Source organism: Chelmon rostratus, chromosome 21 (genome assembly GCF_017976325.1).
Source record: "Chelmon rostratus isolate fCheRos1 chromosome 21, fCheRos1.pri, whole genome shotgun sequence".
In the NCBI taxonomy this organism is placed as follows: domain Eukaryota; kingdom Metazoa; phylum Chordata; class Actinopteri; order Chaetodontiformes; family Chaetodontidae; genus Chelmon; species Chelmon rostratus.
In genome coordinates this window covers 9,512,233-9,536,824 of record NC_055678.1, presented here as the reverse complement: position 1 = coordinate 9,536,824, position 24,592 = coordinate 9,512,233, and the positions used below count along the sequence as shown (strand labels likewise).

General features: G+C 47.3%; 1 protein-coding gene across 12 annotated transcripts in view; it reads right to left on the bottom strand.

The window, feature by feature from the left end:
• Positions 1-22,101, bottom strand: part of tcf7l2 (transcription factor 7 like 2) — an 87,954-nt gene extending 65,853 nt beyond the window's left edge. For all 12 annotated transcript variants that reach the window (XM_041963050.1, XM_041963055.1, XM_041963051.1 and 9 more), the window contains exons 1-3: positions 21,577-22,101; positions 21,352-21,418; positions 20,990-21,114 (exon numbers count right to left, since the gene is read on the bottom strand). In XM_041963050.1, the coding sequence (XP_041818984.1) occupies positions 20,990-21,114; positions 21,352-21,418; positions 21,577-21,765 (381 nt within the window). In that variant the 5' untranslated portion in view covers positions 21,766-22,101. The remainder of the gene's footprint in view (positions 1-20,989; positions 21,115-21,351; positions 21,419-21,576) is intronic.
• Between the last annotated feature and the right edge of the window lie 2,491 nt (positions 22,102-24,592).

The window sequence follows — 24,592 nt, the reverse complement described above, 5'->3', positions numbered from 1 at the left end:
TTCGGCTCAAATCTCAAATATGGTTTTAGGTTATGGATTTGTAACCCAAGCAACTAGGCTAATTCTTCACCTTTAAGCTATCTATTTGGGGTTCAATTAGCTTTAACCTAACTTATTATTGTTGTTACGAAACATGGTATTTACTATGATATCGTGCATGAAAGAAGGGAGGAAAAAAAATTCCCACACAAGCAATTACATGCACACTCACACAGTGGGGTACTGCCGCTTTGCCACGGTAGCTTAATGAATAAATAAGTAATAAGGGCTTGGTTATTGGAGCTCATTAAAATGGGAGATGCTGCCATGACAATAAGACCTGAGGAGGGTCAGGGGAGGCGGCTGTGGCCCGAGCTCCGCAGCCGCCTCCCCTCGTCCCTCCATTACCTGACCACATGCCCCCAGCGCTCACCTCCAAATCAACTCTGTCAGCGATGCACCCCCAACCTTCCCCTCTGCATCCCCCACCTTTTCTGACACAGCAGCACATGCATCTTCACGCACACACACACACACACCTGCAAGCGCAGGCTTGAAAAGACACACACAAAACACACACCTCTCTCATGGTTAATTACCACTTAGCTCAATCACATGGTGATCCGTCCATAAGAGCCACCCCCACCCTCCTCCCCCGCAACACAAACAGCAGCACACATGCCAATTATTGATGAATCTTTAATATGGTGTTTTACAAAGTCTCCATCTCATTTCCTACCACTGAGCAGGTGATTACTCTTCCAATAGGACAAGTTATATGAGCAGAAAACGGCTTTAGCATCTGAAATGCCGCACACATAAGCTTGAATAATAATTAGTTTAATGTAATATCATTGTTGGGTTGAATTAAAGTGGCCTGAGCCATTTGGAGAAGACAGCTAACTTCTTCTCTTTTTTTCATGCTCTTCCTGCCTTGCATCTCCATCTAGCTCTGCACAAAACCCCCGCACAAAAATCCCACGCCGCGATAACATGTCAATAATGAGCTGAGGCCATCTATTGATCAACTTAATTTTGCATCTATTAGCTAGGGAACGGCTTGCTCCGGGGGCGAGGGAAGCCAGGCGCTAACACGCACCGACAGGCTGGATGGAGATCATTACAACTGATGTTCACACACACGCTGTGATTGACATGGAGATAAGGCAGGGGAGAGCCCGGGCTCGCACGCCTCCCCGCACACTAAGCTAATGATACACCAAACGTGTGCTTGGTGTGTGTACGGCGGCGTGTGTGTGTGCGGGAGCATGGTAGAGAGCGTCTATCTAGAAAGAGAGTTGGAGCAGGGGAAAAAAAAAGGGAGAAAGAGGAGAAGAAAAGCAGGCCACACGCCTTTGCTAATTGGCACAGTCAGACAGGGAAGCTCATAAAAGACGAAAAAGCATTTAGTGGAGCACCTCAGCTTTCTGGATCGCCTTATCAAGTCTGTGTCATTTAAATACCGTCGGCTACACCACAGAAAAGCACGGCTTTGACCTGGAATGCATGGCTTCATCTGATACTTCCTTAATTTAGAGAGTTTGCATAAGAAACTCAGCTGAGGCATTCATTATGAAAATCGTTTGTTTTTCCTGCGAGCGAATGATTGCGAGCTTTATGCGCCCCGTGTCAACACGGCAACCAAAGCAGCTGGGGAAAAAAACAGAGAGAAAGGTCTGCCTCTTCCTCTGAGCATTTTCTGTCTTTTCCTCGCGTTCAGAGGAGGTGACGTAGCGAGTCGCGACGGATCCGTGCAGAGAGGGCGTGCGGAAAACAATGCGGCGCGATGCCCCGCTCCTCCTGCTAACCTATCCACCACCGCTGCGGCAGCGGGCCTGGCTTGGCATTGACGCAACCGGCTGCAATATAGGATGCTGCTGCATGTCATCCACACAGAGAGTGGAAGAAACAGGGAGAAAGGGAAGGGCCGGGCGCTGGAACTGCACCTTTTACCACACCATCAAAAAGAAACGACTGAATCTTTGTGTACACCATCTGTATAGCTGAGTTTTTACAGGGAGGAGGTCTTGTTTCATGCCAGATAGGCTCTATGGTGGTGAGGTCAGAGGCACAAAAAAAAAAAACCCTTGGCTACAAACTGTGTGTTTTTGTCAGCTGAGGGATGCAGCGAAGGGATCGAGGGAGCAGCGGGAGGAGGGAGGGAGGTGAGGGGAGGGGGAGGAGGAGAGAGGAAAAAAAGCCCTCAGCCAAGCCATCAAGTTGAACATTGAACTTCACAGTAGTAGCTGCCTTTCTATGCCTCTCCTTTTGATGTTACCTCCAAAGCAAAGGATCAAAGGCTTGGAGTGTGGCGTGGGGAAGTCCCAAGCTCTTAGCCTGCCAGCCTGTGATATATGCAAAAGTCTACGCCAAAAGAGAGAGAGTAGGGCAGAGAGAGGGAGAGAGGGAGAGAGGGAGAGAGAGGGTGCTGGGGCGCAAAAAAAAAACAAGCTTGCATGGAATGTGGCTAAATAGTATGTTTTGTGTCTAATGAATGACAAGAGGATGACGCAATCAGCCGGCTAGTTAGAGTGTGACGTAGGGCTGGATAAAGTGCACACACGTGGTTTTAGAGAGCAGGCGTTGGGCACGGAGGTCGGGGACGGGATGGGGCAGAGCAGGGGGCGCTGGCAGTGTTTGTTGCCCTTGCAGCTTCCCCTCCTCTTCCTCCCGCACCCTCAACACGCAACGCAGGACAGCCACCACCCCTCGCTGGTTTCCTACTCGCACCGACCCCCCCACACACACCCAGCGCCTCTTCCACATCAAGGGGGCGAGAGGCTGAGTCGTCTCGCCATAGATATACAGCACGCCGCTAAAGCGAGGGCTACAGTAAACACAGTGCACGCAAAATCCTGGTCGTCTCTCGCCGGAGCACAAACACACGCTCTGTGGGCTCAGCTGGGCCAACGAGGGGAGCAGAGGTGCGCTAAACTTGACAAATCTCTACGAGACAAACACAATCCACGCGCACACACACACGTGCACGCTCACACACCCTTTCCCCAAGGCTGTGGGATTAAGAGGTCCAGCTGGCTGACAGCAAGCCCTTCCTTCCCACGTATCCCGTCGATCTCAACCCCCCACTCCACCTCCCCACACACACACACACACACCCGACCTCCAGCCCCTCCCGCACCTCCACCCCTAGGTCTGCCAGCTCGTCGAGCATGCCAGGAGGACACACCTGAATTTGACATCGACCGGCCCCGAGTTTCACCTCCCGCCGCCCCGTTCGCACTCGCACAACAGTGCAAAAAAATAGACTCCGGAGTGTTCAGAGAAATCCTCGAGAGAGATAAGGGCGTTGGGTGGATGGGGAGGAGGAGCTCAGGAGGAGCCGCCACACCAGCGAAACGTAGGCTACACATCACCAGACCCATCAACGCCACCCGTCCATCCGTCTAGCCCTTCAGCCCGAGCTGCCGGTTGTATTCTTCAAGCTACTCCTTGAAAGTCGTGGCCTTCACAGATGGAGGGCCGAGCAGGAGGCAAGAACGAGTGGAGAAAGAGAAAGCTGGAGCAGCAGGAAGAACATAAACCGCAGTGAGATCTTAACCCCCCTTCCCCACTTCTCAACAGCTGCCAGGTCACTTTCCCAACGTCTGGGAGAAAACATGCAGCAGGGTGTTGTTTGAGTGTTATATCATTTTGTCGACAGGGAAGTATGTGCGCTTGAATGTGCAAGAAAATATTCAGTATTCCAATACTGTGAGATGAGTGAAAGTTAGGATTATGTTACTGGAATCTGCTCAGCATGTTTCACGCGTTAGCATGCGTCCAGGCCTGGAGGGAATGCAGGCTGAAAGCAAGAAGCGGTCAACACGGGAAGACGAACCAGAATCCAAATGGATTTCTGAGTCTGACGGTGGTAATATTTACAGAGTTCGAGCCGTCTTAGACGACTCGTTCTCCCAAAACCAAAGAGCAAAGACCTGAGATTTGAAAAATGTCATCAGAGGGTGAAATCTGCTGACGCTCTGTTGACCTTTAAGGAAGCACGACATGTAAATCAGCTTCATAAAGCAACACAACAGTGTGATAATTTGCAAATCAAAATGAATGCGCCCATCTCACTTGACTCATGTTCGCTTTCACCAGCATGGCCATTTCAAGCTCACTAATATCGAGTGGATGGTCCAAGGCTATGACAACAAAACACATGAATTCTTCAACTTGCTTGTTACCTAGAGCAAGAGGTGATTGACAGGCCTAATGTGGAGAAAAGACGGGGCATGATTTAGGTGAAGTTTGGGTGAAGACGAAACATGAGCGGCAGCAGCAGGGTCTCATTTCGGTTGTGATCACGACCAGAGGATGCTAAAACCGTGCTTAGGGCTGCCTGGCCCGGATGGATACCTAATGAGAACACAGAAAAATCCATCCGGCGATTCGCCATGATACCATCGACAGAGGCAGATCACTACCACAGACTGGGATGGGTGGGGCGTAAAAGGAGAAAGGGGGTGAAAAAAAGAAATAAAAACAGACAAGGCAGTGGTGTAAGGAAAGAATAAGAATTAGGGAGTGAGAAATAGAGAAAGAAGAGAGCAAGAGATAGAAGGGAGGGGGAAAAAAATTCACAATGATGACACGTAAGTGCAAAGAGCGATTAAGGATTTACTTTCAAAAGGACTCCCATTGATCTTTTTTGATAGACCTGCAATAAATCAAACCGGATTGACTCGCATGAGAACCAAGCCTAATCCTTTAGTCAGATCCAGGAGAACTCCAACCAAACCAGCTGTTAATTTAGGCTTTACAAGATAAAGCGGGAGAAATCCAACCTGATGTACCCTAGGGCAGGGGCTTACATCATCTCTGTAAAGCAATCAACTTATTGCCAGTTTGGAGAGGTAATCAGAGCACATACTGAGAGAGGAGAGGGAGAGGGGGGGAGGGATCACTCGGTGGAGAGAGGGAGGTGGAAAAGGGAGACGGGAGATGGCTGAAGAGATTAGAGGGGGAGCAGAAGAATGTAAGAAACACCAGAAAATGTCCACTTCGAGAGCACTATTTAAAAAAGAAAAACTGATTTAATTTAGCTTTTCTGCACGCTGGACTGAAACAATGCACCTTAACTTTGAAACAAAAAAAAAACGTGTTTACACAGAGTACATCCTCCGTTTCTCTCCAGAGGGCGAGGATGAAACAGAGAGGAGCTAGCTAGCTGCAAACAGGAGCTCTCTGGGCTGACAGCAGGGAGTGGATGCAGGCTTCAGCACCCCCCCACCACCATCCTGTCCTCCTCCTCCTCCTCACCACCCTGTAATTTCCCTGGAGGCCGGCCCAGACCTCGTCCCCATCCCCAGTGGCCGGTGCCACCTCAGCCGGGTCCTGCCAGCCGCGCTGTGGCTGCAGCATAGCACAACCATAGTAATTAAAATGGTTATTTTTGTTTAGGGGAACAAGAGGGATTTTTTTTTCCAAGCTCTGGGCGGAAGTATTGCAAGACACCATCCAGCCCACACTGAGTAAACCACACTGATGTCTTTTTCAGTTGCGCATTCTGTGTTTGTGTGCGCGCTGTACATCGCCAGGCTACTACGGGGGTTTTAGTTCCTCTTCTTCGCTGAGCGTGTATCGCCACAATGGAGGATGCACAAGATAAAGCCTGCAAACCGCAACAACACACCCCCTGCGCGCACACTGGCACAAAGGCTCATTAGCTCGCCCCGTCTTTAATGTCCTGTTTACAGCACAAAACGACCAGATCAGGACTGAAATCCAATCACGGGGCTTTGCAGGGCCATTCGCGTCGGCCTCGCAGGAGAGCTGAGGAGAAGCAGGCCCTGTAGTCTCTGGACACTGTCCAAGGGAAACCAAACCTCAGGAGTCAAAAACAAAACCACACATAAAATCAGAGTTAAAACAGCAGCCTCTATTCGGCCCGTCGTGACCCCACCAGCACACACACACACACACACACACACACACACACACACACACACACACACACACACACTTTCTAGCTCCTGCTTCTACCCTTTGCTGGTTACACTGTATGCACACAGGGATCACTCCGACTTCAGCGGGGCTCCACTCACATCGCCAAATTGACTGAGGCTCGGTGACTTGGGTTTTGACACGGGCTCGTTGGCTTGTGTGAACACACACACACACACGCGCACACACACTCACACAGGCCACATCCATGTAAAGGAGACTGCCACTTAAGCTCGACTCACATCAGCCTGCGCTATCTTTAGCAGCTGGGCTAAACTGTTAAAACCGCACAACAACCCCCCCCCCCCCAGCCAGCCTCCCCCGACTTCAAATAAGACGGCCTGGCTGTTTGGCAGTGGCTGCCCACTGGCACCTCCCTCCACGGCTGCAAGGTCACACGTTTAATTACACAGAAAGTAGTAATCTCACCAGACAGATGGCAAGCAGGCCGCCTCTCAATTACTTTATGCCCAATTGAATCATTACTAATGTTATTTGCTGAATATGGCACACAGAAAAATGCCACAAAAACTGGATTTGAGCTACAAGTGGGAGGGGAGGAGGTGGGAGGGGGGGTTAAAGGGTCGTGGCAGCGTTAGGACAGAGGCAGATGTGCCTCTTGCCAAGCAACTGTGACAGAGATCAAAAAGGCGTGAAGGATACAAGCGCATGACTGTGTTCGCCTTTGGAAAAAAAACTGGAAGTTTAATACCACAGTGATCAGCGCCAGAAAAAGCAGACCCTTATTTTTCTCGAAACCAAAACTGGTACAGAACATTGGCCTATGTGGAAACAGTCGGCTCCCGGCAGCCCAGTTGAGGAAACCGCATGACAAGGCCAATTTAAAACGTGAAGAAAGTGCCTGTCTCTTAAAGGCGAGCCAAGGAAAACGAGCTGGGTTTTTCTAGAGTTTTGTTGTTTTTTTTTCTCTTTAGGATGACCAGTCTGTCGTTGGGGAGCGTCCCAGCGGACTTCTTTCCTGAAAAACCCCAAACGGCAAGTGTGAGCGGTATCATCTCATGTCCGCCCCTGTTGATGCCTCACTCATCATTTCTCAGCTCCTCCTGCCAATGGCTTCTGTGAACAATTAGAGGTTGACTTTCCCAGCGTCTCAGACCACAGCATCTCAATCTCTGGCCAGGGAGCCCCAGCAGTCCAGCCAGCCAGCCAAGAAACAAGACTCTCCTCAAGCTCGGGCCCGAATTTTGCTATTTACTCATCACTGACTGTTAGTGAGGCCTCTCTCGGCCTGTTTATGATTTAACACTACCACAGAGCTAAATAACAGCAAATTAACTGTGCTGACTGGCCTCATTAATGTCAGGCATAAAATGCTTTCAGTGAGAGCTTTCTCAATGTGCGAGGCCTGCCACTAATGTTGACTCAATTACCAAAACTTGGTTCATGGGCATACCAAAAAAAAAAAAAAAGATGAGGCTTTGGACTGTGCGACTCTAAATTCTCCCAGCTGACAGGCTGCTTGCTGGGATAACTTTGCATTTTTTCTCCATAATTTATCCTTGCGCCTCGGCGTTTCATGTCAGGAGTGGCCAAAAGTATGCCATGTGAGGTACGGCTGAGTCCAGTGTTTGTTTCTAAGTTTGCCGAAGCATAAGAGGAAGAAGTTGGTTCACCAGCTTGAATAACTTTTTCAACCAAACCACATCGTATGAAACTCCACACAGTGGTAGTGAAAAACATTTGTCCTACTGGTGACCGTAATAAGGTTGGCAGCCCGCCACTAACTGGGAACAGTTGTGTTGAGAGGCACGTCTACTGATGTAAAATGATCTGTGGGAGCACATCGAAAGCTTCCATGCATGTCTTTTTTTTTTTTTTCCTTTTCCCCGAGTCAGGGTGAGGAATTGCTCCGGCCTACAGACGGCAGTTGTTCTCCCACGAGGGTGGGCAAGCATCTGGGAAGAAGCGAGCGGATTCAGGAGAAAATGATGACTACATGTGCGTATTCGCAGCGCTGGATTTTCAGATTGCACTCAAAGTGATCCCAAAGGCGAGACGAGCGAATGAGAGGAGAAGGGTCCGTGGAACTTCCCCCTCGAAGGCTCAGAGGGCTTCCAGTAATGGCTCCCAGGCACATCTAGAACCCCACTATCCTGAGAGGACGGGGGAGGTTTCCTGTTCAGAGAGGCTGCTTAATGCCACAGTGTTCACAAGCACGACTGGAAGTCAGAGACACCAAAACATTAACAGAGAGAAGTTGAAGGGGCAGTTTTACATGGTGAATTTATTACCAGTTGGTCTGCATTCCTCACATTATGTCGGGTCACGAAAAAGAACATTCAGATTACAATTTAACTGCAACTAATTCAGACTGATGTGAAAATCACACGTTCAGGGCTAAAACAGAACAAAACCAGAACAAAGTCAAATCTGTAGGAAGCATTTTAGCGCTTCTGTTATAAATAATCACGCAGCAGATGTTACATAGTGGAATATTTCGAACACTGAAGGCCATACATGCCTCTTGTGGTTGCTGCTGCTCGCCAGCACAGGTCTCACGTCTGCAGTGATGTAATTGTAGCATGTGTGCAGATCTGTTGCCTATCTGTCAAAATTCAAAACACTGCCAATGCCTTAATTGCAGGCTTTTCGATGTTTGGTTCTCGGTGTGCGCAACGAAATGAAAAACAACAGATCAGCTGGACTTGTTTGTGTTTGCACAATGTTTGATTCTTCCCTATAAATCTTTTGGGTTTTTCAACAGAGTCCGTTCAGCAGTTCAAGTTTTCAGATTAAAACAGACTTCTGTGTTCTAGTTTGCTTATTTTGATAGTGTTTAAAACATGAGCGACAGTATTTGAAGCAAAAAGAGGATCTTTCTGTGTTTATTTCAGAGCACAATTGCATGTCTCTCTGCAGGATTACAAAGACAAGGGCGCAGAAAGTATGTAGGGTATACCGAGTGGCTGCAGACGGTATACTCCTCCTGAACATACAGCATGTTTCAGCTTTAAGCCACAGGACTGCAGTGAGGCCTACCCATTTGATCCCCCGCCTGCAGGGAATTCTAGCTGATGCTGTATCCCAGTGGCCCACACTTGACTGTGGGCCTTGCAGTCTTTCCCCAGCTGCTGTACGGCAGGCATAGGTGGCATCGCTGGCACCTGTCTTTGACAAGCCTCAGCATTCACACTGACTCTGGTTTCCTGAGACCGGCTGCCTGACAGTCAGGTGACAAATGCTAACACACACTGCCTCTGACACACACTGCAAACATGCATGTGCGCGGCAATCCAAATCTACAGAACCAAGAGGCACTTAACTACGATCCCGACCACTTAAAAGGCATCGGCATCATAGTGAGAGAGGTCTTGGCCTCTCGTGTTTCTCCGTCTGATAGCAAACCGTGCCCTGATTCAGGCTGTGGCTTGGAGCTGTAAACCAAAGCTTACCTCAACGCCTCTCACCCGCCCGGCAATGCTTTAACCACTGTTTTTGCATACCGCTCAGCTTGTGTAACCGTTGAGTGGTTTTTGCTCCAGCGAGACAATGGCTGTGTAACAGAGACTAAGCAGAGCGAAGCCACCTAATGTCAATGAGTTGCGGGAGTTGATACACATAAATCTGTCCACGCCACACAAGAGAGACAGCCCAAAATAACTGGAAGCATTAAGCAGCTGAGGAGCTGTCATGATAAACTGAAAGCAACGTAGGCGTGACTTCCTGTTGCATGGGCAAACGGCGCTCAGGCCAGAGGGAACATCTCAGGTGAGCCTGTCAATGTGCTGCAGGCTGTGCGTAGCCACAGTAAACAATGACATCCGCACTGTAATTATAACCCAATAAGAGACTCTACTGAGTTCAGAGAGAGTATCAAAGTCAATCTGGGTCAGAGCAAATTGCAACACAACATCAACACAAACCCTGCAGCAACATTTTTATTTCTTTATTCAGCTTGCTCCTCTATGCATTATCTTACACGCACTCCAAATTACATGGGAATGCTTGTAAAGATTGATAGATTGACACTAGAAGCAGAAATTAGGTTATAGGTCTGCTCTGTTCAGGCATTTAATTACTATGACTGGTCACAGCTTGGCCACAACTGCTGCGCAGGGGAAAAGCATTTAACTCGCAGGAAGTGGGGTTGCCGACAGGACCTGATTGAGTTCTCGGTACGGCAAAAGTGCGCCGGCACTCGCTCTGCCGCCCAGCGGACCACAGCCACGTTTCCCCACCTCATTTGCAAAGCAATCCCGCTTCCCTCCCACTCAGTGCGCTCAGTGCATCTTTTTGTCATTTCAATGTCCAGGCTCCATTTGTTTCGTCCGCTGAGGTGGCAAAGGGGGAGGGAGGAACCAGGCCTCAAGGAGACTGATGTGCAACCAGAGAGCATCTTCACATGTAGCACCCCCCACCCTGCAAAAGAAAACATACACATCCACCCCAAGCACCGAGCCAACACACACTCACCTCTCCCCCGCCTGACTAATGTGCCCTGACACTCGTACATCACCCGTAAATTGGCCAAATGAATTAACCACGGCCCCTGCTTAGCTTTACGGGCTTTAAATGGATTTTCTCCTCTCCAGGTCTGCCCAATAATTGCATTTATCCATCTTGTTGAAGCCAGGTTTACACGCTCGCGAAGATCATGCCAATCCCCGGATACATTTTCCGCTCTGGTGGCAAGAGTGTGAGAGATTTGTCATCGGATCATAACAGGTAATTCAAACAACAATTAGCTCGACGACACCGCCGTATGTCAATGTCTGGCTCCTTGTTGGACAGGAGCAATGAGGTGCCTTCTATCTCTTCATCTGTCTGTACATCTCTTCTTGCTGCCCTTCCCTTATGTCTCAGTGTGATAAATTGAGCCTTGTAATACTTTTTATCTCTCATCCAAGCCTCCAGGTCAAAGCAGCAAACACCCACAGTAGGGAAGAAAGTAGCGGCTATTGGTCTTTCACTGTTTCATTGTTCACAAACACACATTCAGACAGAGAGCAGGGGCTGGGTGAAGGCAGAGCTGCGAACACCGGCATCAGCGAGGGTCATCTCCACACTTGTGACTGTTTGAACAGAAGTGCATTAGACGCTGGGGGGGCCCAAAGGACAATTCAGCTATGTAAACATGCAGCAACTTCCTTCCCTCAGCTCCTCCAAGCCTGCACTGAGACAAGCCACTGTTTAAACAGCACACACAGCATTCCTGTGCCTGGGCCCCGGCCAGCTGCTGCATCCTCACTGCAGGCCTGCCTGCCTGCCTGCCTGAGCAGAGACAGACACAGGCCTTACAGCAGCAAGGGTCATCCACGACGGACAAAGGGCTTTTATAGACATGCAAAACTGGACTCATCTCAGCCCTGCGCTGGCTGCTTGAACGCTGACTGCCAGAGTCCTCGCTGACCTCCCACAGAACAGAGATTAGCTCGCGAAAGAAGCAAAATCATCACGTCGCTCCTGAAATCGCAACCTGCTCGGCGCCACCTGTGATGACGAAACCGGCAATTTATCTTTATTGATATTTCAAATATGCAAAGTGTGGTAGCCAATAAAGATAGAGGAGGCAGTAAAGAGGAGATAAAGAACCTCCTAGTTCTAAAGGGCATTGTGACGTGCATCACATGACACAAAGGCCAGCCCTGCTCCGTGATGCCAGCCTCTGAACCTTAACTTTCAGTATGACTGAGCAGGTTTCGGATTCACGGTCCATAATGTGAATTAACCTTTTGCTTACATGCCCAGAGATAGTAAAAGAGCTTACCACTAGCTTGAGAAAACATGTGGAAAGCTCATTAATAGTACACATGTTAGTCATACAAATACATGGCATCAACAACTTCTCTCAAGTTGGGGATAACTCATGTATTAAAGGCTGCATTTAGTACATCCAAAAAGTTACAGGCCAGTATCTTCTTACTTGTGTATCCGCAGAAGACAAACCCTGGAATTCTGTGGTGTTAATTCTGGACTTTGACAGGAGTTGCTGCACTTAGGTGGCTTCCAAACCAAGAAAGAAATCCAATCTCTCACTTCAACAGTTGCGAAAAGGGACTGCAGCCGAGGAACTTGACTCATTTGACAAACCGGGACGTAGAATGATCACCCTGAGTGCATTCCCAAAGCCGAAGTATGTAAACTCAAGCACAGGATATTTAGTACAGAGGTCCAGTAAATCAGCTGTCATTCAGGCTTGGCTTTATTATAGGAAGAATAAAATCATTACTTCCTGCCCGTGTCAGCGCGGACGCCGACAGAGCCGCCAACGACGGCGAACTGCGGGTCATTATTTCAATCAAACAGTCACTTCGGGCTGACTAGATTGCATTGTTTTCCACCTCAGCAGCGCCACGTTCTGTTCGCCCGCCAGCTCATTTCGGTTCCTCCGTCCGTCCGTCCATTCCGGCTGGCCGGCGAGGGCCACTCATCCCACCTCAGGACGGTCGTCCAAACAAGACACTCCATTCACTCTGACCCCTGGAGGGAGGGAGGCCACTGACAATTCACTCAGTGCCGTGAGTCAATTTGTTCACTTTTGGAACTGACCCTTCACACTGCTGACACACCGGCCTCTCGCTGGAGTGGAATGAGGGGGCAAGGAGGGTTTTTTGGAAAAATATTTAGCCTGTAAAGTACTGTTTACAGATGTTAAACAATTACATTGCAATCTATTTAAATTTGCACAACCAATCATATTGCCTTGTGCTGCGTTTTGGAGCAAAATAAACACTTAGTGCTCTCCGAACACGCCATCACCTGCACAATGCTTAGCGATTCAGTGCTCACATGCTAGGCGTAGGCCATGTGTGGATGTGACAAGCTGTTCACATGAAACGTTATCTAGTGCTGCACACAAGTTGACAGCTGTCTCTTTACAAGAGGCGTATTATTATTGTGTGTAAATAGGTTTCTAACAGCTGGTTTAAGAGCTAACATGGGAATTTGCTCTTAATCTGTTTTCCACTGGAATTGGTTCATCAACTAGAAAAAAAAAGGAAGAATCTGACGTTGTTCCACATGGTCCGCCAGTGCAAAGGCGTTACATTTTATTAGCCTTGTGCATTTTTAAGTAATCTCGCCAACACCCCCCCCCTCCTCCTCAAATCCTATCGTAATCCTCAGATTAGCAGATGAATTTATTTCTGCTTGCGCTCTAAAACCTCCCTCACCTTTTGCAGGCAGTTATGAATCCACCACCTTTAACGACAAACAAGCAGACGATCACCTCATTAGTGGACTCGCTCGGCTTCCCAAACACACACACAGACACACACACATAACCGCACACACTCCTTGGGGCTTATCCTGCTACAATTAAAAGTTTAATTAGTAGATTAAAAATACATTGGCTGGAGTTTTATCACCTTAAACTCCTCCATTATGTGTTTAGCGCACACAAAGTGCCTCCTTCCCATCAGAGCCATTTTGAACAGATTATCTGCATACAGAAATTCCCTTGACTACATTAAGACTTGAGATACAAACTAGGTACAAAAACAAGACTGCAGAAAAACACCATCTGCATAATATACTGCATGTAGTTGAGCAAACTGATACAGCTCATTGAGTCTGATATTATTTATGTTAAACATCATGATATAAGGATTTAAATATTGCAGAATATAGGGGCTCAAACCACCACAAGATATGTCAACTGAGGTAAAACGACAGCTTGTTTCAATTTTATGCAGAACATTTAATTAGCTGATGCAGTAGATGCAGCTATTTTCCACCACGACTGTCTGGTTTTTCATGTGCCAGAGCAAAAAAGTCAAAAATAAATAAATGCAAAGTATTTTTTCTTTTTTTTTTAAAGATATTAGCATGAATGAGATTCTTCTTCTGTGGTACGTTCCAGAGCATTCTACCACATCCATAAAAGGCTGGTGTACCACAGGTGTTCACTGCACACTGGCACGGCTAGTCATTATCTAGCCCGACATGATCATTAAGAGCTGTGATGGCAGTGTGGCACCTCCTCCCTACATGCACACGCACGCACACACACACAAGCAGGAAGAGGAAAAAAAAAAACTCCAGTGGAGACTCGAGCACTCCCTATCAGTTGTTGTAAAAAAGGGGTGAGAGGGGAAGCTCCTTTCTCAACGAAAAGCATGTCAGCGCCGGTGCACTTTGACCCTTCCCATACACACTCCACAATCCAAACAGAAGGCCGGCACCGCCAGAATTCCTCCGGCGTCACAGCGGCCCTCTCACCCAGAGCTTTTAAGGCTAATTTTTTGATGACGATGAGGGTGGGAAGCGCGGAGAGCAACGCGTCGGAGAGGGTGGGTAGGAGCGCGGGGGCTGATTCGGAGGCAGAAACCACACACATGAACGCAAGCCCGCTCGTCAAGCGTGGCTGAAAACTGAAACTTGCCTGCTCCAATCTGTGTTCCTCTCCGCTCAGTCCCTGCTGGGTTTTTCTTTCCTTTTTTTTTTTTTGTAAATGGGAAGATAAATGTGAAGCCTAGGGGCACTATTGTTTGGACATCTAACCAGGAACTGTCGCTGCTCTCATTGCCCTGGCATTAACAGCAATTATGCGCTCTATTCAGACGGCTTTTGTGCGTCCGACCCCCAGCGCCCACCCCCCCTCCGCCGCCGTCACCCCTCCGTCCCCCTCCGCTCACACACACAACCAGTCCTAACACACATTTCCCGCTTTTCTCTGCCCCCTCCCGCCCCGTGCTTTCCCTCCCGCTCCACTACTGGTGAACTCATTTGGCTACTGGAGCACTCTGGGCCCATTATGAATGAACTTATGCACATTCAGGCAAGGCAAAGAAGAAGAAGAAAAAGAAATGCACAAACCAGAAGTATTTCTGGAGAGCTACCTGAGCTCTAACAATTCTGCACACAAGCACAGTGCAGCTAATATATGTTTAGGTGCACATTTACAGCTCTGCAGGGCATAATACTTGACAACATTCTTCAACACTTAAACTGTCTTTGCTAGAAAATAACATTTTCTGCGATTTCTTGTGTTTGTGACACAAAAATACCAATTCTAAGCAATCATCTCTTGGAACCACCTAATCCTAACCATAACCTTCATATCGAAAAGATGCGATCAATAGTCATTTTGACCTTATCTTTTCAGGTGGACGCAGCGCAGTAACAATGCCAATCAAATCTCAAAACTCCACCAAGCACTCCAAATGGGCTTATCACCATTTTCAATAAGTCTTTATTTGAAACGACTGCATGTAACGTCACTCTGCTGGCTGGAAAGTGAGAGGAAGCTTCACAACCAACCAACACTCAGCAGGGTTGAGTGGATCAGCTATACACTGTCCTTCAAGAAGACCAGCGCATTTTGAAAGTCCTGTCAGGAACTCAGGTGTACATTCATGTTTAAATATTCACAAATCCAGACTTTTACTTTGGAGCGAGAAGCAGAATGAGAAAAAGAAAAGGTCAGGAAAGGAATGAATATCAGGTTCTGTGCATGTTTCTGCACTGCTTTTGAAATTAAAAGTGAACTTGCCAGCAATTCTAGGGAGTGCAAAATGTGCTCTCTATCAAGGAAAAACAGTAAATAAAAATAAAGCTGCACGCTCTGTACGTGGATACAAATTTAACTGGTGGCTACATGCACGCACACACAGAATAATTTAATTTCCATGTTTCAGGGAGCCCCAAGCCCTGTGGGCCAGGAGCAGAGCGGGCCTATATTTAACAGATGACAAAAGTTGCATTCCAGATGTACAGTACTATCTTTGTGTTGAGCTCTATAGAAATGCATGGGAGCAAGAGGGAGCGAGGAGAGGGGGGGTGCCACTGGGAGAGGAGGGGGTTACACTGGGGGCTGTGGGGGGGGGGGGGGCACCAGTGCACAGCTGCTAAACTAATGCCTTTTTTTTCTTCGCTCAGGCACAGAAAAGCAGAGTGGTGGCTCACTGACAGAAACAGGGAAGGATACAGGAGGTGAAAATGGATTTATCCATTCGGAGAATAATTTGTTTAAACTAAAAAAAAAAACTAAAAAAAAACATCCAGGCTATGACTTAATGAGCAACAGGCATAATCTGTTACATTGAAGTCAAAATTAGGCATCAGATTAGCCGTTATTACATTAAAAACAATGAAGTCAATGATTTAATTTAAAAAAAAAAAAAGAAAAGGTTCAGCCCCAAACCAGACTTGACTGCAGCTGAACATTAGCTACACCCAACCCCAGCTCACACCGCCACCAGGGAACCACTGCTCCCTTTGCACTAGTTAAAAATCTGATTAGAAACACACTCACAAACTGACTGATTTTTTTTTTTCCTTTTTTTTTTTTTGCCTCTGTGCTGTTTCAAGCAGAGTGACAGATCGACGAGCGCCTAAGCTCTCACACGGCTCAGCCTGCCAACATCATCAGCATTAGACAATTAAGCCCCGCTAGCGGAGAGAAAAAAAAAAAAATATCTCCTCAGTAAATATTTACTGCACAAATCTTTTCCATTCATTCACCAGGCACTAACAAAACCTTACTGTACTGCCTCGCTTTCTGAGCCCCCCCCCGACACACACGCACACTACCACCACCACCACCCCCCCCACCCCTACATCTGCGATTCATTGACTTTACAATTTACCACATGTCGAGATGGGAGAGGTCGAGCCTCCATCTGAATCACGGCACAAATATGCGAGTGATTTATTGTTTTAAAAACCCTGGGCCGATTTAGTGCAACTCCACTTTTCCTGAGCATTACTCCTATTGGCAGACCATGAACAATTACAGTTTGGACTAATTAAGCTCCGAGAATGTGCTGTGCACCGCTAATGTCTAGCAGGCCCCAATTTTAGTTTAATGGTGCCAAACTTTGCCCCCCCCCCTTCACCCCCAACACACACCCTCCACCCCTTCCCAAACTTAACTCCTCAAATCCAAAGCAGATTGTGCTTTTTATGACTGTTTATTGAGTCGAAGAAAAATAAGGACCTTCTCTTTCCCCTCTCCTCGCATAGGATGAGAGATGCAGCAGAGAGGGAGGAAGAGAGGGAGCACAGAAGAGGAGTAGTGGGGGGGGGGGAGAGAAAGAGAGCGGGAGCCGCTTCCGCCATACTTTGTAAACAAAAGTGATTTGCAAGACAAAAGGAGCGCAACCTTCCAACTAAATTCAGAGTGCATTTTGCGGCTAGAGGCACAAAATGCGGCCGCGTCGTGCCACGAAACCCCCCGCGGACACCAATTAGGCCCCATTAACATGTAAAGCCAATTTGATAAGGTGTGGGCCCTATCCCTTAAATCCGCATTAAACTATCTTTCCTCTTGTCACAGCCAAAAATCCATTTACAGCAGCCGAACACACATAATCCATATGATACACCATTGTTATGCTTATGCTGCCGCCACGTTCGGGAGAGATACTGTCTGTCTGTGTCAATTAGAACAGATAAGGCCACAGCAATGTGCGTGCACGTGAGCACAAAGGCGGTGGCGTTGCATTCACTTCTGCATGTTCATTACAATAATCTGAGCAGAAAATCCTCTATTATTTCTTCCTAAAATAAAACTGATAAAGGAAGTGGTCAGCCTGTGTGAAAGTGGATTGATTTTTTTTCTTTTTTTCCTCTCTCCAGGAAGGTGAATCTACGGCGACGTGAGCGATCCCGCCGCGACAACACGACTGAAACAAAGAGGGAAAAGGGGAGAAAAGCTATTGTTTCAACCAAACAAAGCTTTTCCAGCGTCTTGTAGCAGAATCGCCACGGGTTCTGGGAGCGTCTTTTTTCACTCTAAACACAGCGGTGGATGCTTGGTGTTGCGTTTTCATCCCCCCCCATCCACCCCCCACCTTCCACTCTCTTGTTCTTTTTTAAACTACTCGTAATTATACGTCGAAACTCAAAACCTCCGCCAAAAGTCTCCAGGCTTGGAGAATTATGGGGCCAGGGGTGGCGTCAAATATCTTAACATTCATAAGTCCGAGAGGCAGTAAATAAAGCCAGTGGATTTACGGCCCTGCAGCCCCGATGCTGGAGAGCTGGCCATCCAGATCCCGCTCTCCCTCCCTGAGCCTCTGCGTCTCCAGACCTGTTGAGGTGTGATGTTAGCCCACAGCACCGGAGTTAACCCGCCGCCTTTTTTCACAAGACCTGCGTTAGCATCGGCAGGAAACAAAAGGTAGACAGAGAGAGGAAGGGAGACAGACAGAGCAAAGGGAACAGGGAGGAAAGTGAAAGGAGACAGAAAACAGGGGTGAACCGGGCAGGCCACCATTCCAATTCGACCTGCACCCAGTGATCCTGCAGGCCTTTGTGTGAGCTTTAGGGAGGAGGGAGACGGTAGGGAGCAGAGAGGAGGAGAGAAGGACAGGAAGGCTTTTAAAGCCCGGGCACAACGTCATGTCAAATTGCTAAATGATAGTAAATTGTGAGCCTCCTTGGACTTAGGTGGTAGGAAAAACAAATTCTCACTGATTATGGCTCCCAGAGGTCCAACAAATTATGGTAACTGCCACATGTCGGAATTTTTTTCCCCCCTATCAGAAGTCATGCAAAAGCAAAAATCACAGAGACAAGGTAAAACATCCAAACAGATCAGGATTAGTGCCAGCTGACAGAAAAACAAAAAATCTAAATAGAGCAGAATTCTGCTCAGAGAAATACCTGAAATTTTTACTATTCAGGTATGAAAAAAATCGCAATTTAAATCACTGATGTTAAATACAAAAACACAGATTTAAAAGGCCTGCAAGTTGAAAGCCACATCCTAAAAATAATACCACAGCATCGCCCAGACCAAGACGAGCAGAAGAAGAAGAAAAAGGAAGGGAAAAGCAGCCAAAATCAAAGCCTCTCGTGACAAGACAGAGAAAGTCTCGTTCCAATAATACCAGCAGTCATATTCAGTGTCTCGCATGACATGTTAGGGAGCGAGACAGCTAATCAATGTCCAGGTGAATTATTTATGCCAGCTTTAAGTCTAATACATTTATATTACAGCGGCCGCTGACTTCAAAGCTCTAATGGCTGGACACACAGGGCGCTGCAGACAGTGGGGGCCGAGGCTGTACAGAAGGAAGATCACGGGAGGAAGATCACCGCAAGCCGAAAACCGTGCTCACCTACACTCGCTCGCTCAGGTGCATCTGTGAATTAAGCTGCAATAAACGCCGCCCGGTCTGCACATAAAGCACCTCCTCAATAATCAGCGGTGGCTTTCAGATTTTGTGACGACTTTATCTCGTGCACATGAGGCGCAGACAGGAAACCACACAGGTAACAAATCAAGGAACATGCATTTAAAAAAAAATATTTTTTTAAAAAAATTGCTCAATTTTGTCTGAAAATAGCATTTGAGGGCTGGAATTAAGAGAGCAAAGGTCAGCACCGTCTCGCCGCAGCATCCTCCAGCCATGCTACACAGTTTACTGCTTTTCTTCAACTGCTGCATAAGCACAATGAGAACGAGCGCTCCCCGGACGAGCACAGTTCTGCGATAGCCACAAAAGACAACTACAAACCCCTGCCACTGAAACAAGGAAGTGCCTCACTTCAAATCATGTGCGTTGTTGTGAATGTGCGCTTGTGTCGGCGCTGATGAGAATAATGAGTGACTAATTCCACATACCAGCCAGTAGCGTTAACAAGGCCGGGCTGACTAAGAGGGAAAGAATGGCAAAATGTTCTCATATGTGCATTTGCCGGGAATGATCAAATCTTTCAAACTGCAAAAACACACACACACACACACACACACACACACACACACACACACACACACACACACAGAATTGTGCAAGCGGCAGAAATGGTTTTGTGTGAAAGAGCCGGGTGAACTCAGAAGCAGAAATTGTGTCAAACACAAAAGGAGGCGTTATGTGTCAGATGTGCGTTTATTTTCAAGGTGTGCACGGCGCACTGCAAAAAAAAAAAAAAAAAAAAAAAAAAAAAAAATTGAGGTAACAAATATCAGTTTCGTTAGCCAGAGCTGAGGTGGTGGTGGGGGTGGAGGGGTCATATTTCCTAATGCCTGGTCTTTGCCTTAACCTTGTAAAATGAGATGACAGGTCCTAAAGTGCAGACTTGTAATTGCAACCGTTTAAAACAGGGGGGCCAAAAAAAACACCCAAGGTTGAGAAAATTATTCCGCTTAAGGATTGCCATTGCCCAGTGGGACTGGCGAGGTGCTGAGCAAATGAGTAAGTGTGCATAATTACAGCATGGCTGATTGTGTCTAAATAACATGAATTTATTTATAAATATGGGTTTACATGGCACGTGCTTTTTTTTTTTTAAGGCAGGGAAGGTGGTGCACATGCAGAACAGCAGCATCACTCCCATTCAATAAACCACACTTTTAAATATAGCTACATGAATGAGGGGGGGAATTCCTGTTTAATGTTTTTAGAGAATTCAAATAAAATGCTGTCAATTTTTTTTTTAACTCATGCACATTTCGTCTTTATCACCACGGTTTGACACATGCAAATCACCCCAAGCAGCTCATTTGCATATTGATTTTATTTGTGTGTTTGTTTTTTTTAACATTGCTTTACACCGCGTGCGGCGTGTCGGACAGTCGCCGCAAAAGGTCTGAGCGCACATGCAGCTTGCGCACAGAAAAAAGGGCATGTTTGATGAGGCTGTGCAAACACGAGCCAACTGCATTATTCAGAGGGTTTAAAAACATGCACTTGTGGCGTGGAACACAGCAGCACCACAGTAACGCAAATTACAACAACAGTGTTGCTTATTTTTTTTTCCTTTAAATCTCTCGTGCATTTCATTTAAAAGTTGCAAAAATAAAAATTCGGTTGCAAAAAAAAAATGCAATGTGCACATGGCCTGCCATGAAACCATAATGCCCTGCTTTTTTTTTTTTTTTTTCACCTAGCGCTTAGCTCTGTTAGCATGCTAGCCGCTGTCCGTGACACACACACACACACGCACGCACACACACACAGGCTGGGAGCTGCAGGCGGACATGCATGGACCGCTCTGCTGTGCACTTCATGATGAGTTGCAAAACTTGGCTCTGCGTTTTTATCGGCTGCACCTCTGGGTGACAACACTGCGTGTCTGGTGAGAGTGTGTGTGTGTGTGAGGAGTGTGTGTGTGAGGAGTGTGTGCACATACAGTTGTAAATAAATGAACTTACTGTGCGTGCTGTTGGAGAAAGTGATCCATTGGGAAGGTAGGGGCTTGTGAGATCGGGGATCATTATAAATGGATAGCCCGGGTACGGTGGGCTCTTGAACAGCCCTCCATCTTGCCTTTTCGCAGCTAACATGGCGAGGGGGGGGAGGGAGGGGAGGGGAGGGGGGGGTGGAGTGGGGGGGGTGGGAGAAGAAAACTTTTTTTTAATAATGTGGCCTTGAAAACTTTTTTTTTCTCCACAAAAAAAATGCATTAGAGCAATAAAGCAAAGGGGAGATCCCCCCTCCGTCACACACATGTAATGCCACGGTGCACTAAAATATATATATTTTTTAAATGTGGAACAATAAACCAGAAACTCACCCTCCTCTAAACTTTCTCTTGTTTTGTCTCTGAAAGTTTCAGATCTAGGCGCAGGCCGTCTTTCCGCCTTGAAATGCAATGAAACACAGGGATTGCGTTAAAGTTAACACGGAGAGGGCGACTGGAAACTTTCTTTTTCAGGTCTACTGTCACAAATGCAGGCCCCTAAAGTTCACGTATCGGCGCCGGGGACGATCGATCCCCGGGTTTTACCGAGCCACTTACCTCCGAGTCCGACGAGCTGTTCTGATTCGTTTCCGACTCGTTTACAAGCGAAGATTTGACATCGGCTAAATCCCTTTCTGCCGAGGAGTTCTCCGAAATTTTCTCTTCCTGCTCCCCTTCGTCTTTGAAGGAAATCATTTCATCGTTTGCACCCAGATCGTCCCCTCCACCGCCGTTGAGCTGCGGCATTTTTCCCGAGCAGAAAATTTCTCTGTTTTTTTGCGTGGGGAGGGGGGGGCAAAACACGAAGTTTTAAACCCTTGATCTCGGCGATCTAGAAAGTCCGAGTTTAAGTTTGGGGTCTGTATTGGCGTTTTCCAAAGCTCTGGCGGTTGGTACAAAACTAAAAAAGAAGGGAATCTTGGCAGAAAAAGGAAGCCGGAGAAGGAGCCGAGCCGCTCGGATTGAGTGAGTTGAAGTTGGTCGGAGTGGTTTTCAGTTCAAAGGCGGCGCTGATTGACAGATAGAGAGGGATGGAAATAGAGAGAGTCTGGATTCAGGATTATTGACAGGGAGAAACACACAAGAAACTAATGAGATTCAAACAGGGAGGGACTTGAAGTGACGTTTTCATAAATAGGAGGAAAAAAAGGAGAGAGAGAGAGAGAGAGGGAGGAGGAGGAGGGGGGAGAGAGAGAGAGAGAGAGAGAGAGGCAGGAGGAAGCCGGCGGACGACTGCAGTGAAAAGCATGTGAGGAGGAAAAAGGCAGTTTGGGAGCAGGACAGTGGTGGTAAAATAGGAGGAAGATAGAGGAGTTGCTAGAAAATGTGGATTAAACGCACATATGGGCGGTCTCCCGGTGGAGGAGGAGGAGGAGGAGGGGGGGAATGAAAAGAAGGTACTTCCTCAGGCTGTTTGCAACCAGTTTGACTCCACTATTCCCAACCAGTCCTGTGTGACACCCGGGCCAAATTAAGTTCACATTTAAACCTTCACACTCAGCCTCTGCAACCTACTTTTTTTTTATTATTTTTTGTGCTTACTAAATGCAAGAGGCCTATCAAAGCAGAGTAAAAAAGCCGCTACTCTGAGCTTGTTTTCCAATTTTATCTGCTTTGTCAGTTCCTTTAGATCTATTTTTCTCATTATATTAGATAATGTTTCCTCAGATCTATTTTTTGGGACGGAGGGTGTTGTTGCATCCCTGCTTTCTTTGACAGGTGCGATGTCCTCTGGGACTAACCTGAATTCCTCACTGGCAGCAGTCTGAGCTGTTTTTCTCTTTCACCCCCCACCTCCCCCACCCCGTCTCCCTCAGCAGCCAGACCGGACACAAATAACCGATGCAGATTCGGATGCTCCAGTTCTGTGTCTTTTTTCGTCTGGAAATAAAAAGGCAGTCCGTTTCTGCTGTGGTTCATATGGAGTTTAGGGAAATAGAATCTGGCCACGTTAAATTAGAAGATAACCTTTATAGAATATGTCTGTTAAACCATATTATGTTCTTATTACCTGCTTTTGTTCATTTTACATGCACGCTAGTTGCTCTGTGAAGTCAGTTAGACATTTCTGATGTGCTGTGCTCCTATTAATTAGCAATTAAGATAACAAAATGGAGCAACAAAGAGAAAAATGCTAAAATATTAAATACTGAGCAATTTCCTCTGAGCAAAAACCGGTTAATTAGGGATAAAGACAAAATAAAACAAAAACAAACAGCCGTGTGGTTCACCTGAAACGTATATAAAAGCAATAGAAGGAGAAGCAGCTTTCTGCAGCTGCACGAGGGGATTGTGCATGTGTGCGTGTGTGTGTCGGTGATGAGCTCACGCTCACACACACACACACACACACACACACACACACACACACACACACACACACACACACACACACACACACACACACACACACACACACAGTAACCTTATCTCATCAGCTCAGGAAATGCAGTTTCTATTATAGCCGATATTTGATGGAGCAATCACAGAGTCAACAATGAATTTCGAATGCAGCTTGCAAGAGAGTGGAGCTGAAACATACATCCAGGTGACACTTACACCTTGTTGCAACACGGCTGGTCCCTTCAAGCAAAATAAATCACTATAAGATCAAAAGAAGACGCAGAATTGCTGATTAAAAAATATGGTTCCATGTCATCATGCTGTTAGATGAACCAAGATTATGGCAGTAATTCCTGTGTATATGCAAGTGTTGTCAAACAGCAGTGGTGAGGAATTATGTGCACAGCGTTGTGAACCTGCCTACCAACGCACCTAGACCAGGCGACACCATGAAAGCAGCCTATTCCGCTCAGTGATCACTGATGTGCTTTATCGGGATGAGGTGAAAGCAGCGTTTGTGTTCAGCTGGCTGCAGCCCAGCCAGCAGCGTGAGGGAGCAGGGAGGAAGGGGAAGGGATCGGCGTCTCTGGTTCTCATCCAGTGCGTCTGTGTTCAGGCAGCCGGTGGAAGAAGAGGCACCCCGCCGCTCGGGGCCCTCCAAAACTGAGCCCACACAGGCCAAACCAAAGCAGAGGAGCTCCGAGCTGGCCTCTCCCCGGATTGCCTCAGCAGGCACCTGAGAGTTTACTGGGGGCTGGCAGCGTGTTATCATGCCTGCCGTGGGGACACCTGCCTCTGATGCCGCCCTGGTGATTCTAATCTGCAGGACCCTTTAATAAGATGATGATAGGCTGCATTGCCGCCGCCGCCGCCGCTCTGAACGATGGAGCAGGAGCGCGCACGGCTTTCTGTTGCTGTTATTTAGATTGTTATGGGTTGTTTTTTTTTGCACGCTCACCTCTGCTCCCCGTGCAGATGTGGTTTCGGTGCCTCTGGGGAGCGTCTCATCCACGCACTTCCATTTCTCTGCAGCTTGGAGGAAGTCAAAGGCATCACCAGTGATCACAAGACTCCAGCTCTCTACTGTCTCCACCAGCCCTGATGAGAAAGACGCTGATTCTGGCCTCAGCTATTAGATTTGAAGTCAGCAATAATCAAACTGTGGCAGATTTAATTAGAAATCCGTCTCTGTAGCCTGCACTAATTTAAGATATGAAACTGCAAAACACAA